The sequence below is a fragment of the Prinia subflava genome, chromosome 4 (assembly GCF_021018805.1).
Source record: "Prinia subflava isolate CZ2003 ecotype Zambia chromosome 4, Cam_Psub_1.2, whole genome shotgun sequence".
NCBI lineage: Eukaryota > Metazoa > Chordata > Aves > Passeriformes > Cisticolidae > Prinia > Prinia subflava.
Genome location: NC_086250.1, coordinates 71,844,471 through 71,856,788, shown reverse-complemented (window position 1 = coordinate 71,856,788; position 12,318 = coordinate 71,844,471). Strand labels below are relative to the sequence as shown.

The 12,318-nt window shown below is 44.3% G+C and overlaps 1 protein-coding gene across 2 annotated transcripts in view; it reads left to right on the top strand.

Annotated features, from left to right (window-relative positions):
- The window catches only part of CHCHD3 (coiled-coil-helix-coiled-coil-helix domain containing 3), a 132,552-nt gene that overhangs the window by 102,505 nt on the left and 17,729 nt on the right, over window positions 1-12,318 (top strand). For both annotated transcript variants that reach the window (XM_063397127.1, XM_063397128.1), the window contains exon 6: window positions 6,080-6,150. In XM_063397127.1, coding sequence (XP_063253197.1) covers window positions 6,080-6,150 — 71 coding nt within the window. The remainder of the gene's footprint in view (window positions 1-6,079; window positions 6,151-12,318) is intronic.

Sequence of the window (12,318 nt, the reverse complement as noted above, 5' to 3'; positions counted from 1 at the left end):
TTAAAAAAGAGCTCATAATACGATTTAAAAACAAGAGTAGAAGTCTTAAGTGTTATTTAGGATCTCTGAATGTGGATTTGGACATCCTTAGTTTCATCTCTGGAATAAAAACTGCACCAATTGACTGGCTAGAGCAGCTGGATCAAATGAGAGCAGTCAGAACTTGTATAAAGAATAACTTATCTAAAAATTCAAGCACAGGCCTGATCTGCTGACATTTCAGAAGAAATTCCCTCATCCATAGATCATTTGGAGGCAGAATGAAGATGCAGTGTTACTTGGGAAGCTGTCTGATGTTAAATGCTTGGTTTTCCACAGCTTATTAAAATCAATTCAGGGACAAATAGAGGCTTGAAATTCAAATGAAAATGCCATCGGAATGGTCATATTTATAAAGCTGTAATTTAATGTAATTTGGAACTGGGGTGGAGGAACAGAACAGTTGATGGTTTTATTCTTTTTTTGTTCTTTTTTTGGTTTTTTTTCTTCTCTAATTCCTTCTCTCCTCGCTCACTTGGTGGCAGTTCCAAAGATGAAACATGACTGGATGCTTTAAAGTTTTATTTCTTCTAACCTTGCCTTTTTCTCTGTAGTCCAGAGGAAGCCCCGGAGCTGCTCCAGAGGGAGCCCCTCTGCTCTGGAGCCAGGCTGGGAGAGCTGGGAACGTTCCCCTGGAGAAGGGAAAATTCCAGGGAGAGCTTCCAGCACATTCCAGGGCCTGGAGGGGCTCCAGGAGAGCTGCAGAGGGACTGGGGACAAGGGACAGAGGGACAGGACACAGGGAATGGCTCCCACTGCCAGAGGGCAGGGCTGGATGGGATCTTGGGCAGGAATTCCTGCCTGGAATGGAATTGCCAGAGAATCCCTGCATCCCTGGAATGTCCAAGGATGAGGCTGGGAGCATCCTGGGTCAGGCTTGAGTTTGGACTAAAATAAGTGAAACAATTTCCTTGTGGCTTTGGAAATCTCTTTTTAAGGCTGCTGAGATCTCGAGCTCTGTGTCAACAGAATGATTAAAACAAAATGCTCCCCATTATCCACAAATGGCTTCATTAAAGATCCTGAGATGAAATGCCCACAAGTACAATTAAAGGAGAAAAGAAGCTTAACTGCAGCAGAAATGGATTAAAAAGAGGCAGAGAAAACTTCCCAATTTGCCATTCAGGGAACAGGATAATCTTTGCCTGCCCGATGCTTTGAGTCTTTCTGTGGGGGAGGATGAGAAGGAAAGAGAAGTCTTTAAATTAAAAATTCTCCCCTGATTCTCAAAGGTGCCAAGCAGCCCCAGCCCTTGGTTCCTTTGGTGGGTGGAGCAGGTGCTGAGCTGAGCTGGAGTCAAGCTGGGCTCATTTTTGTCTTTCCCAGCACTGACATGAAGCAAAGGGCAGATTTCTCTTTTGTATGCAAGTCAAAAGTCTTTTTTTCCTTTGTTCAAATCACCTGTTAACTATGTAACTATTTAATTTTCAAAAAAATTAAATAGATTGCATGAATGTTACTCTCATAATGAATCTCTTTAGGGGCTTAAAAGCAAGGATTCAATGCCAAAATCAGTTGTGGTCTGTCTGCAGTAAAAACAGTTCCATCACATTTTTAATAAAATAGTGCATGTAGGTGAAGTATCTCTGGTGAAATTAAATGAGGGATCTCAAGTTCTGCTGGTTCTTTTGATAATCTTTTATCAGTGTGGATGACACAGGATCTCTCAGAACTTTCCCTGGTTGCAAATCTGAAGATTTTCAGCCCAGAGTGAAACTGTGCTCGTGCTTTGAGGACCCCCATGCAGACGAAACAGTGACCTTCTGAGGGGTTCCAGGAATTTATTTTCAATTTATTTTCTTACACAGACCTTTGAAATCAGAGCTGGCGAGAGAAATAATTCTCCTCTTATTCCTCCAGCTTTGAGAAGCTGCTGCTCCCACTTTTCACTCAGGGAAAATGATTTCAGTGGCAAACGTGGTGAAAACACTTTCACCCGTGGCCACATCTCATTTTTCTCTTCCTGACTTCTGGCATTATTTATATTTTCTGTAGCTCTGTGTATGTATCAGGGCAAATTGGATGGATTTAGAATTAAAATTGAAGTTCTCTTTAACTTCTCGTTCAGTTCACTTTCTCTCAGTTCACTTCGGCTCTGGAAAAGGCAGCACTTGTTACTCAATTTTACTGGAATATCTTCATTATTTTTGGGCCAAAACTGCTGGATTTGGGTTTGAAGGGGACTTTAAACTCATCCAGTGCCACCCCTGCCACAGCAGGGACACCTCCCACTGTCCCAGGGTGCTCCAAGCCCTGTCCAGCCTGGCCGTGGGCACTTCCAGGGATGAGGATAATAAATGCCTGCCTTTATCTCAGATGACGAAATGATGTTACAGCACCATTTTTAATCTGTATTTAGGGAAATGACCACTGCACTTTTATCTGGAGGATTAGGGAGGACTTGGAAAACAAAACTCCATCTCTGGGTTACGGAGAGTTTATCTCTAAGAGACTCTGAGTGAATTTCAATAGTAGACCTGAGCCAACAAACAGCACACTTCATCTAAGATAACAAATGATTTCTTGATAGCTTGTAGGATTAAAACTTCTGGGCATACAGAGCAGCTCAGTTGATCACTTGAACTGCAATTAAAAAGCAGAACGAGTACACCCTGAATATTGTTTTTATGTCAGAAATGCTCCTTCATGCTTGAAAATGAGAAAAAATTGCAATCGATCCTTACAACTGTTGTGTTCATCTTTATTGACCGGGCCAAAGAAAGATAAATGGCAGCCTAAATAAGATTCCAGTCCGTGTTGGCCTGGGAGGGGACGGGGGGTGATGGAGAACCATTAATCAATTCATCATCTCAGCCCTGCCCCGGCCATGCTCGCCCTGCCGCGGGCTCATCCCAGCCCCGTGGATCCCATGGGTCCTATGCCATGCCATGCCATGCTGTGCCATGCCATTATCCCATGCCATGCCATGCTGTGCCATGCCATGCCATTATCCCATGCCATGCCATTATCCCATGCCATGCCATGCCATGCCATGCCATGCCATGCCATGCCATGCCATGCCATGCCATGCCATGCCATGCCATGCCATGCCATGCCATGCCATGCCATGCCATTATCCCATGCCATGCCATGCCATGCCATGCCATTATCCCATGCCATTATCCCATGCCATTATCCCATGCCATGCCATGCCATGCCATTATCCCATGCCATGCCATGCCATTATCCCATGCCATGCCATTATCTCATGCCATGCCATGCCATTATCCCATGCCATGCCATGCCATGCCATGCCATGCCATGCCATGCCATGCCATGCCATGCCATGCCATGCCATCCCATCCCACCCCATCCCATGGATCCCATCCCATCCCACCCTATCCCATCCCACCCCATCCCATGGATCCCATCCCATCCCACCCTATCCCATCCCATCCCATCCCATCCCATCCCATCCCATCCCATCCCATCCCATCCCATCCCATCCCATCCCATCCCATCCCATCCCATCCCATCCCATCCCATCCCATCCCATCCCATCCCATCCCATCCCATCCCATCCCATCCCATCCCATCCCATCCCATCCCATTATCCCGTCCCATTATCCCATTATCCCATGATCCCATCCCAGCAGCCTGGGCCTGCCTGGGATGGGGCAGCTGGCCCTGCTGGATGCCAGGGGGTCACTGGAGTGAGCAGAATTCCCCTCCCATTCCCTCTCTGGCCGACAATGATTGATGAGGGATAAATGAGCGCTGGGTTTGTGCGTGGAGCGCCGGGCTGGGTGCAGATGAGTGATGAGGTGTGGGGCTGGCAGTGGGGAGTGCAGCAGAGCTCCCTGCTCCCGCTGATCCGGGCCTGACCTTTGCCTGCAGTGTCTCTTTCCCAATTTGTTATCATTTGTGAGAAAATATTAGACCTGCAGTACAATTTTACCCCTGTCTGGAGCTGGCATTTTATTCACCAATTTCGGTACATTTCAAGATTATTGTTTGCAAAGGAAGAAGCTTGGAAGGTGAAATCTTTCAGTGGGAAGGAAAAATGTTTTCCTTTGCATTTCTTTTGAAGTTGGTGCTGCCTCTTTTGGAATTTTCGGAAGTGTTTTTTGCAGGAGTAAGACCTACACAGCTCATAAAATGATAAATATTCTTCAGGACATGTTTACTCACCCAGTGACCACAGAGCTGTGTCATCCTGTGACTTTTATGGAACAGTGATCTCTCCACTTAGAGCCTTTTCCATTTGCTTTCCTCCTAAAAATGTTTTCATCATATTGCTTTTCCATACATCAATGTCTTAAGCTAAACTGCTTCATTTTACCCAAAATTAAAATTGGGATGGTGCTTCCCATGGGCTGGATCATGGCATCCATGTGTTTTATGGAATCATGGAATGGTTTGGGTGGGAAGGGACTTAGAGCCCACCCAGTGCCACCCCTGCCATGGCAGGGACACCTCCCACTGTCCCAGGGTGATCCCAGCCCCAGTGTCCAGCCTGGCCTTGGACATTGCAGGGATGCAGGGGCAGCCACAGCTGCTCTGGCAATTCCATTCCAGGCAGGAATTCCTGCCCAAGATCCCATCCAGCCCTGCCCTCTGGCACTGGGAGCCATTCCCTGTGTCCTGTCCCTCTGTCCCTTGTCCCCAGTCCCTCTGCAGCTCTCCTGGAGCCCCTTCAGGGCCTCTGAGCTCTCCCAGAACCTTTTCTCCTCTCCAGGGTGAACAATCCCAGCTCCCTCAGCCTGACACAAGTTAAATATCTGAAAGGTGCCAAATCCATATTGAGGCATCAATAACTCCAAAGCACGGGATAAAGTCCCAGCCTGTTAAAAGGAGGATTCAGTGGTTCTGATGCAATCACACAGTGTGGGATCGGCAGGATTTTGTTGCCATGTTAACATCACTCCCTGGGATGCCGATGACTCAAAGCTACACCAGAGTTCTTGCAAGTGCCAGCACAACCTTTCTGCCTGCCCATGCCCTGTTTCCATCAGCATTCCGAGGAAAATGGTTTCAGAGAAGTTGTGAGCTGCTTAAACTTTGCTTTCTCCCTCCAGCTGGGCAGCCAGGTGCTTTGGTTATTACAGCCGAGGTCCCACTGTGCCGAGGCTATAAAAACCTCCTGAAAAATGCCACCTCTGTGTTACTGAGACACGAAGCAAAACAACATTCCAGCAATTCATCTCAGGCTGTAGGATCACAGAATTCTTTAGGCTGGAAAAGACCTTTACGATCATCAAGTTCAGCTATTCCCTCAGCGCTGCCAAGGCCACCACTGAGCCACGTCCCCAAGTGCCACCTCCACAGGCTTTAAACCCCTCCAGGGATGGGGATTCCACCCCTGAAGCTGTTCCAATGCCTGAGCACCCTTTCCATGAAGGAATTTTCCCAATGTCAAAGCTGAGCCCCCTCTGACACAGCATTTTCACACCTCAAAAACTTCTGGTGCTTGGTGAGCATCTCTCACCTGTACTTTGGAAATGAGTGGTTCTGTAAACCTGAGTCAAAGCCATCCCTGGGTTTAGGAGAGATAAAAATCTATTCTAGAGCTGCCTGGCTTTAAAAATTAAAATCAGCAACTGATTGAAGCGACCTGGGAGTTTGGAATGTCCCAGGAGCTCCTCAGAGAGGCGCTCTCAAGGCAAAGAGCAGAAGGGAAAGTTGAGCCATAATTAATTTATTGTGTGACTTTGGAGCTTGGTTCACATCATCTGTGAGGCTGGGAGGGAGATGTGTGTGAGGAGAACAACCAGGGCACTGCAAACAAGTCCAGAGTCACTATTTTGATTTTGATTTCTAATGAAGAAGTTGCAAAGACTCCTTGTGCTGAATATGGGATTCTTACCCTGTGTCCCTTTAGAGTTTCCTCCCCAAGAGCCATTTCTTTTGCATAATCAAAACACAGTTATTAAAAAAAAACCTCAAAAAAAGTGATTTCTGAAACTTTGTCATTTTATAGTTAGGTTTTAAGGGTTTTTTTGAAACAACTTAAATCCAAAATCGGCTTTATTGACTAGATGTTAGCATGCCTGTAAATGATACTAACTGAAATCTGTGTTTATTCTATTTTTTTTTCCAGAGTGCCCAATTCTACAAGGTCACCACTGAGCAATACAAAAAAGCTGCTGATGAAGTCTCAGCTCGGTTCAAGTGAGTCCCTTCTGCTTTTTGCTGGCAGCTGGATGAGTTCTTAGCACATTAAAATACACAATAATTCCCCTTTCCTCCCTCACAGATCCTATCAGTCCCTCTGGGTGTTGAAAAGAGGGAATTTGGGAGAATTTGGAGGCCAGTGTATAGGCACCATAAGCTGCAGAGAAATGGGATGCACACTTCCTATACATTTATTAATTTATAATTGATAAGGAGCCTGAAATAATCTAAAAATAGATTCCCTTTCTCTGCTGGAGCACCAAAAATGGGATTCCAACTTTGCATCACAATCGCACCATGGGAAGGATTTAAATGAGGAATTTCGCTCTGCCCTCAACAGTGAAGGTCAAATTAAATAATTTTTATCAGTCCTGAAGAAAGTGAAGAGAAGATCTGGTAATTGATGGATCAAAGTGACAGTGACCCTTAGCCTTGGACCTTCCCCTTGGGCTGCTCCGTGCCTCAGGCTCGAGGTGCCATTTATCATTTTTACAGAACTTTTTACAACCTCAAATCCCTCCTCTAACCAAGAAATGCTGCAGAAAATGAATTATTCTGCCACCATTTCTGCATATTTGTGGAGGGATTTTCTTCTGGTTGGTGTTTTGTTTTGATGTTTGATGAGCAGGAAGAGAAAAGTCCTTTCTGAGCTGCTGATAATGATGCAAATAAAATTTTAAAGTATAAGAAAAACTCATTTTATCTCTTAACAGCACGAATTGTTGAATATTCTCTGGTGGATATATAAAAATTTTGTAGTGTTTAACAGTGCAGACTATATTGAGCACTAAATTCATCTGTCCCTTCAACAAGAGGGGCAGGATGACCATTGGTCAAGGTCAGATTTAAGCATAATTTAGAGGGTTTTCCACCATGTCTGGAAATCCAGGAAGGTTGGGATAAAATTCCCACCTGGCTGTCTCCTTCCTCTGTTACAGTGAAATATTTTCAGCTTTCTAAATCAAGTGATTGCCTCATTTCACTTGCATTATTCCCAAAGAAGGTTTTGTGGGGATTTGAAGTTTTGCTGAAGGGCTCTGGGTGGGTTTAGTGGGCAGGGGTGTGAGATGGATTTGGGTTTTTCCTCCTGATACAAAAAGGATTTCCAAAGTAAATCAAATACTTTGGGTTCCTTCTTGTGCACAAATGGAGCTGACTGATAAAGCAGGGGCCTGAGCATCAAAGAAATTTAAGAAAACCATTTTATAGGGTGCAGAAATCAAGGAATATTTACTGAGGAGGATTTGGACAGGGAATCACATTCCTGACATTTGTTGGGATTGGACTTTCCTTAATTTTCTAGAAACTAAAGGTATAAATTGAAATCATCCATTTGACTGGTCTGGAGCAGTACTGCAATTACTGTGCTGCTTTTGCACTTGAACCCAAATTTCCTAAATATGATTTGGAATTTTTACATCAGTGGATCCTGTGTTGGTCCATTGCCTTCCAAGAAAACAAAAGGGGAAAAAAAAATCAGGAAATAAAAAGGTGCCTGAAATATGCACATAAATTGCGGCAGATTTGATGAAGTGCCTGAAATACCAATATTACTTTACAATTTAAAGGTTTTTTTCCTTAACATAAAATCCTTTTAAACACCGTGTCTTTTTTATTGAAGGTTTCAATGCAGGAGATGTTATTTTATCACTGCCTCTTTTATGGAACTTGATGGATAAATGAGGAATGATTTAGTGACACCTAAAGATGCTCTCTCGGTGTCACGGCCACTTCTCATGTGCAGTTTAATTGCACATGAGGATTGAGAGGACAGAGGCTCCAGTGGTGTTTAAAGAGTTGTTTAATTGGCTGTAAAAGAAGAATTAAATAAGGTTGAGCTGCTAAATTTTGTTAATGCATAAAGCCATGTGCTGCCTGTGATTGCAGGTTCCAAGTGCAAGATTAATGGATCTAATTGTGGTGTTATTAGCAAATAGTCTGACTTTATTTTAGGCATGTCTAGAATTAGGTACCCAGTTTCAGTGCTATAACTTGAATTTCTTCCACTTTTTAAGCTGCATCACTTCCAAGAGCAAGAAGTGGATGGTGTTGTTATATATTAAATATTTCCTGGATTTTCCTTCCTCCATTTAATCCCTGAAATTACATCAGCTGTGGCTTCATCAGTCTTCAGGGATAATTAAACCCTATTAAAAGAGGAAAAATACAAATATCCCACCTGGGTTTGGATCAGAGACCTGGCTAGAGTTGTGTCTGCAGTTCCTGTTGCTGCCTGCATTAAACTGATATTCCAAATGTCCACCAGGAATGTTTTATCTCCACGAAGGCCCCGATTCACATTGATCAAATTGGGAATTATCAAATGCCTCATCTCTTTACAAGCCTAATTCCCATTGATCAAATCCTAAATGAGCAGGTTCAGGCAGTTCCTGCAGTCCCCAAATCACATTAAAACAACATTACAGGGCCATGCTGCCCCTCCTAAAGCTGGAATTATCTTCCCACAGTTACATTATAACCCCAATTATTCCATTATGAAGATGGCTCTGTTATAATGAGGAGTTTACACAAAAAGAGAAGAATGCAACGTTACAGGAAGAGCTGGGCTTTGGGCAAGGATTTGAACTTTTCCTAATCAAATCTTCCTTTTGTTTTGTGGGTTTTTTCCCTTAATTTGGAGGGCTGGGAGCGGGAAATTCGGCAGCTGTGGTGGTGACATTTTATTCCCCCGTGGTGTCTCGAGCCAAGTGACATCTTCATTATTCATTTAAGAAGCAGGGAGGGCAAAGGCAGCCTAAAATAAATGTTTTTATCTTCAGTGGGTTTTGATTTCTGGTGGTATATTTAGAATTCATGGCTGTGCATTTGTGCTTTTTCCTAAATATTCTGCCATTCCTCTCCTACACCGCTGTTCTCGTATTGCTTCTTGCTGCTGGGGTTTTTTTGGGAAAAATCTGAATTCCCAGTCATCCAGACTGATGGAAACCCCAGGTTCTCCTGGGGTCCTGACTGATCATTTGGGGGTGAGGTTCCCCCCAATAATGGAATTAATTCCCTGAAGTTTGCTTGGGCACTGACAGTTGTAATCCAGAGGATCTTTTGCATCATCTGGGTGTTTATTCTGAATCACAGATTTTGAGGGGCTTTATCCCTTTATTCTGAATCTTTTGGACATGACTCTCTCCATCAATTCCTCTAGAATGAATGGGAATAAATGACAAATCATCGATATCATACCTTCCTTTAATTAGGATTTCTCGATCACAAACTCTGGGTCGTTAATGTTTACAGAAAATAAAATTTAAGGCATTGTTATCATCAGAAAATCACGGAGTGGTTTGGGCTGGGAAGAACCTTAAGGATCTTCCAGCTCCACCCCCTGCCATGGACACCTCCCCCATGAGGTTCTGTTTGATGCTCAGCTGTGAATATTTGAAATATTCACAGTATTCCCCATCAGTTCCGACTGATGTTGTTGGGAAGTGTGAGGCTGAGAAGGAGCGTGATGAAACCACAGTAAATTAATAACAGCAACACTTCGATATTCAGATTTAATTGTCTCACCAAGCAGTGGTGCCAATTCTCTGGACACTGAGGGGAAAAAAAGCAGAGTAGAGAGAAAATCAGCTTTTTATTGATGACTTTGGACCGAGTCCAGAGGAGTGTGGCTTTATTTCCCTGTCCTCGTTACCCTTCTGATGTTGGGGCACATATGGTGACTTTGGAAGGGCTCTTACACTGCCTGTAAATTAGGAATATTGATAGTTTCTTAATGCAAATATCTTCAGTCTCCATCATGCTGCACTCATAGCTCTGTAACACAGAAATCTGCGGTGCAGGGAGCCAGGCAAAGAATTTGTGCTTTATTTCTCTTTGTAGAAATAGCTCCTGTTGTACTTCGAATATCATCACTGATTCCCAAAATGATTTTAAAGCTCATCCCATGGGCAGGGACACCTTCCCTAGACCAAGTTGCTCCTGCTCATCCAACCTGGCCCTGAATTAAAAGCAGCTGCCTTTAAAACATAAAGTTAAAACTACAAATTACCACTCTAGGTATGAAATACCACATCCTGTTGTTTCAATAACAGAAAATAGGAAGCTACAAAAAAATCCTGCAGGCTCTGTGCCTTTAGTTAAGATTTTTTTTTTTTTGCTTAGCCAAGGGCAGTGAGGTCTGCACAGAAACCTCCTGAATTCACGTTTTCTCTCAGAAATACAGCAAATATAGGTGGTGCTTTGTCAGGAGAGAGTCACTGCAGGGTCTTTGCCCTGATGACACTGTTGCTGGTGGTACCCTTGATTTTTTTGTCGCATGTTCTGTCTGGGGATGATGGTGCCAAGTTCCTCCTGACATCCCTTAGAGAGCTGTGAGCTGTTTGTAAGAGATGCTGGGAATTAAAGAATTAAAGAATTAAATACCATAACTCAGCTCAGCCACTGAGCTTTTCTTAGCAACAGAGGTACCCAAAGATCTTCTCTCTCTTTCTGCTCTTGCACCTCTTCACTCACAGCTGTGCTGCCACCAGAGAGGTTTTAAAAGTGCTTCAGGCAGAGGTGTCTGATCTCAAACACATTTTCACTCCACAAGCCAAGTGTGGGCGCATTTTTCCTGCATGGAAGTGATGCTGTCACCTCTTAGCTTGAAACCAGTCCAGATTCTGAGTGCACAGAGCTGCTTCAGGTGGGAGGAGAGACTTTCATAAATCTTCCCAGCCTCTTGTTTATCTTACACATCCAAACCCTGCTCCTTTTGAAGAAACTCTTTTCTTTGCTCAGTTCTTGGCCCTCATGGATTCACCTGAGGGCTGCAGGGGCAGAGCTCACTCGAGAAATCTGTTGGAAAATCAGGGAAAAAAATCCACCACAGCCCCTGAGCTTGGGCTGCACCTGAGGGAAATCCCAGCTTAAAGGCAAAGCAGGCAGGAAATATTTGGGGAAATAATCTCAAATTTGGGGTTTTCTTGCAAAGGGCTCAGAAAATGAGGTTTGTAAAATGAGTATTTAGGTTTCTTCTGTCCAGAAGGTTCTTCTCCTGCTCAGGGTGGATGTGTTGGAATAGGAAATGTGCTCAGCCACCGCTGCTTCTCTCGATTTGCTTCCAGAGGAGCACAAAGTCATTTTAAAGACTTCCCCGTGAAAGCAGCCAGTGAAACTCTGCCCTCACACCTTGGTGGCTGCAGTGGAATTGGTTCTGATTCTCCTCTGGAGCGCTGGGAATCAGCCCAGAGCTGGGAGAATTCCTGGCTGCTCTCTCTGGGGCAAAGTCCCAGCTTTGGGAGCTGCTCCCGAGGAATGAGTGGCTCCTCCCAGTGTGTTTGGCTTTCCAGGCTCTGCCAGGGCACATCTGGCTGCCTGCTCCCTGCCCAGGTTTATTCCAAACAAGGAATAAAGCCTCTTGTTTTAATGCCTTATCCTTTGTTGGGATTTCCTCCGAACACGAGTCACTGATTTCCCAATTACAGCATTAAAGCTGGGAGGTTAAACCCCACAGCAGCTCCCTTTTATTATTAATTTGTTCTGTATTTCCTAATCTTTTGTGGCTGAGATTTACAAATACCTTTTCTAAGGATGTTTTTAATGAGGCCAAGCCATCTGTAGGATCAAATCCTACAAATCTCACTTGGGAGAATCCAGCACAAACCTCCCTTTGGGGAAGGCAGAATGTTTCCTAGAGCTGGTGATGGGATTTTTTTGAAGGAAAATTCACCTGTTCCTTCACAGGGTGAAGAATGAATTACCAATTATCTCTGTTACCTCATGATGTGTGGTTCTCCACTTTTTTTTTTTTAGCATCCATTCCAATAGTGTTGGAAAACCAGGGAAAAAAATCCACCACAGCCATTGTGCTTGGACTGAACCTGAGGGAAATCCCAGCTTAAAGGCAAAGCAGGCAGGAAATATTTGGGGAAATAATCTCAGATTTGGGGTTTTCTTGCAAAGGGCTGTCAGCCTCAGAAAATGAGGTTTGTAAAATGAGTATTTAGGTTTCTTGTAAAGTGGTTAAATCATAGGGTGGTTAATCACAGGTTAAATCCCAGAAGGGTTTGGGTGGGAAGGGACCTTAAAGGACATCCAGGGCCACCCCTGCCATGGCAGGGACACCTCCCACTGTCCCAGGCTGCTCCAGCCCCAGTGTCCAGCCTGGCCTTGGACATTGCAGGGATGCAGGGGCAGCCACAGCTGCTCTGGCAATTCCATTCC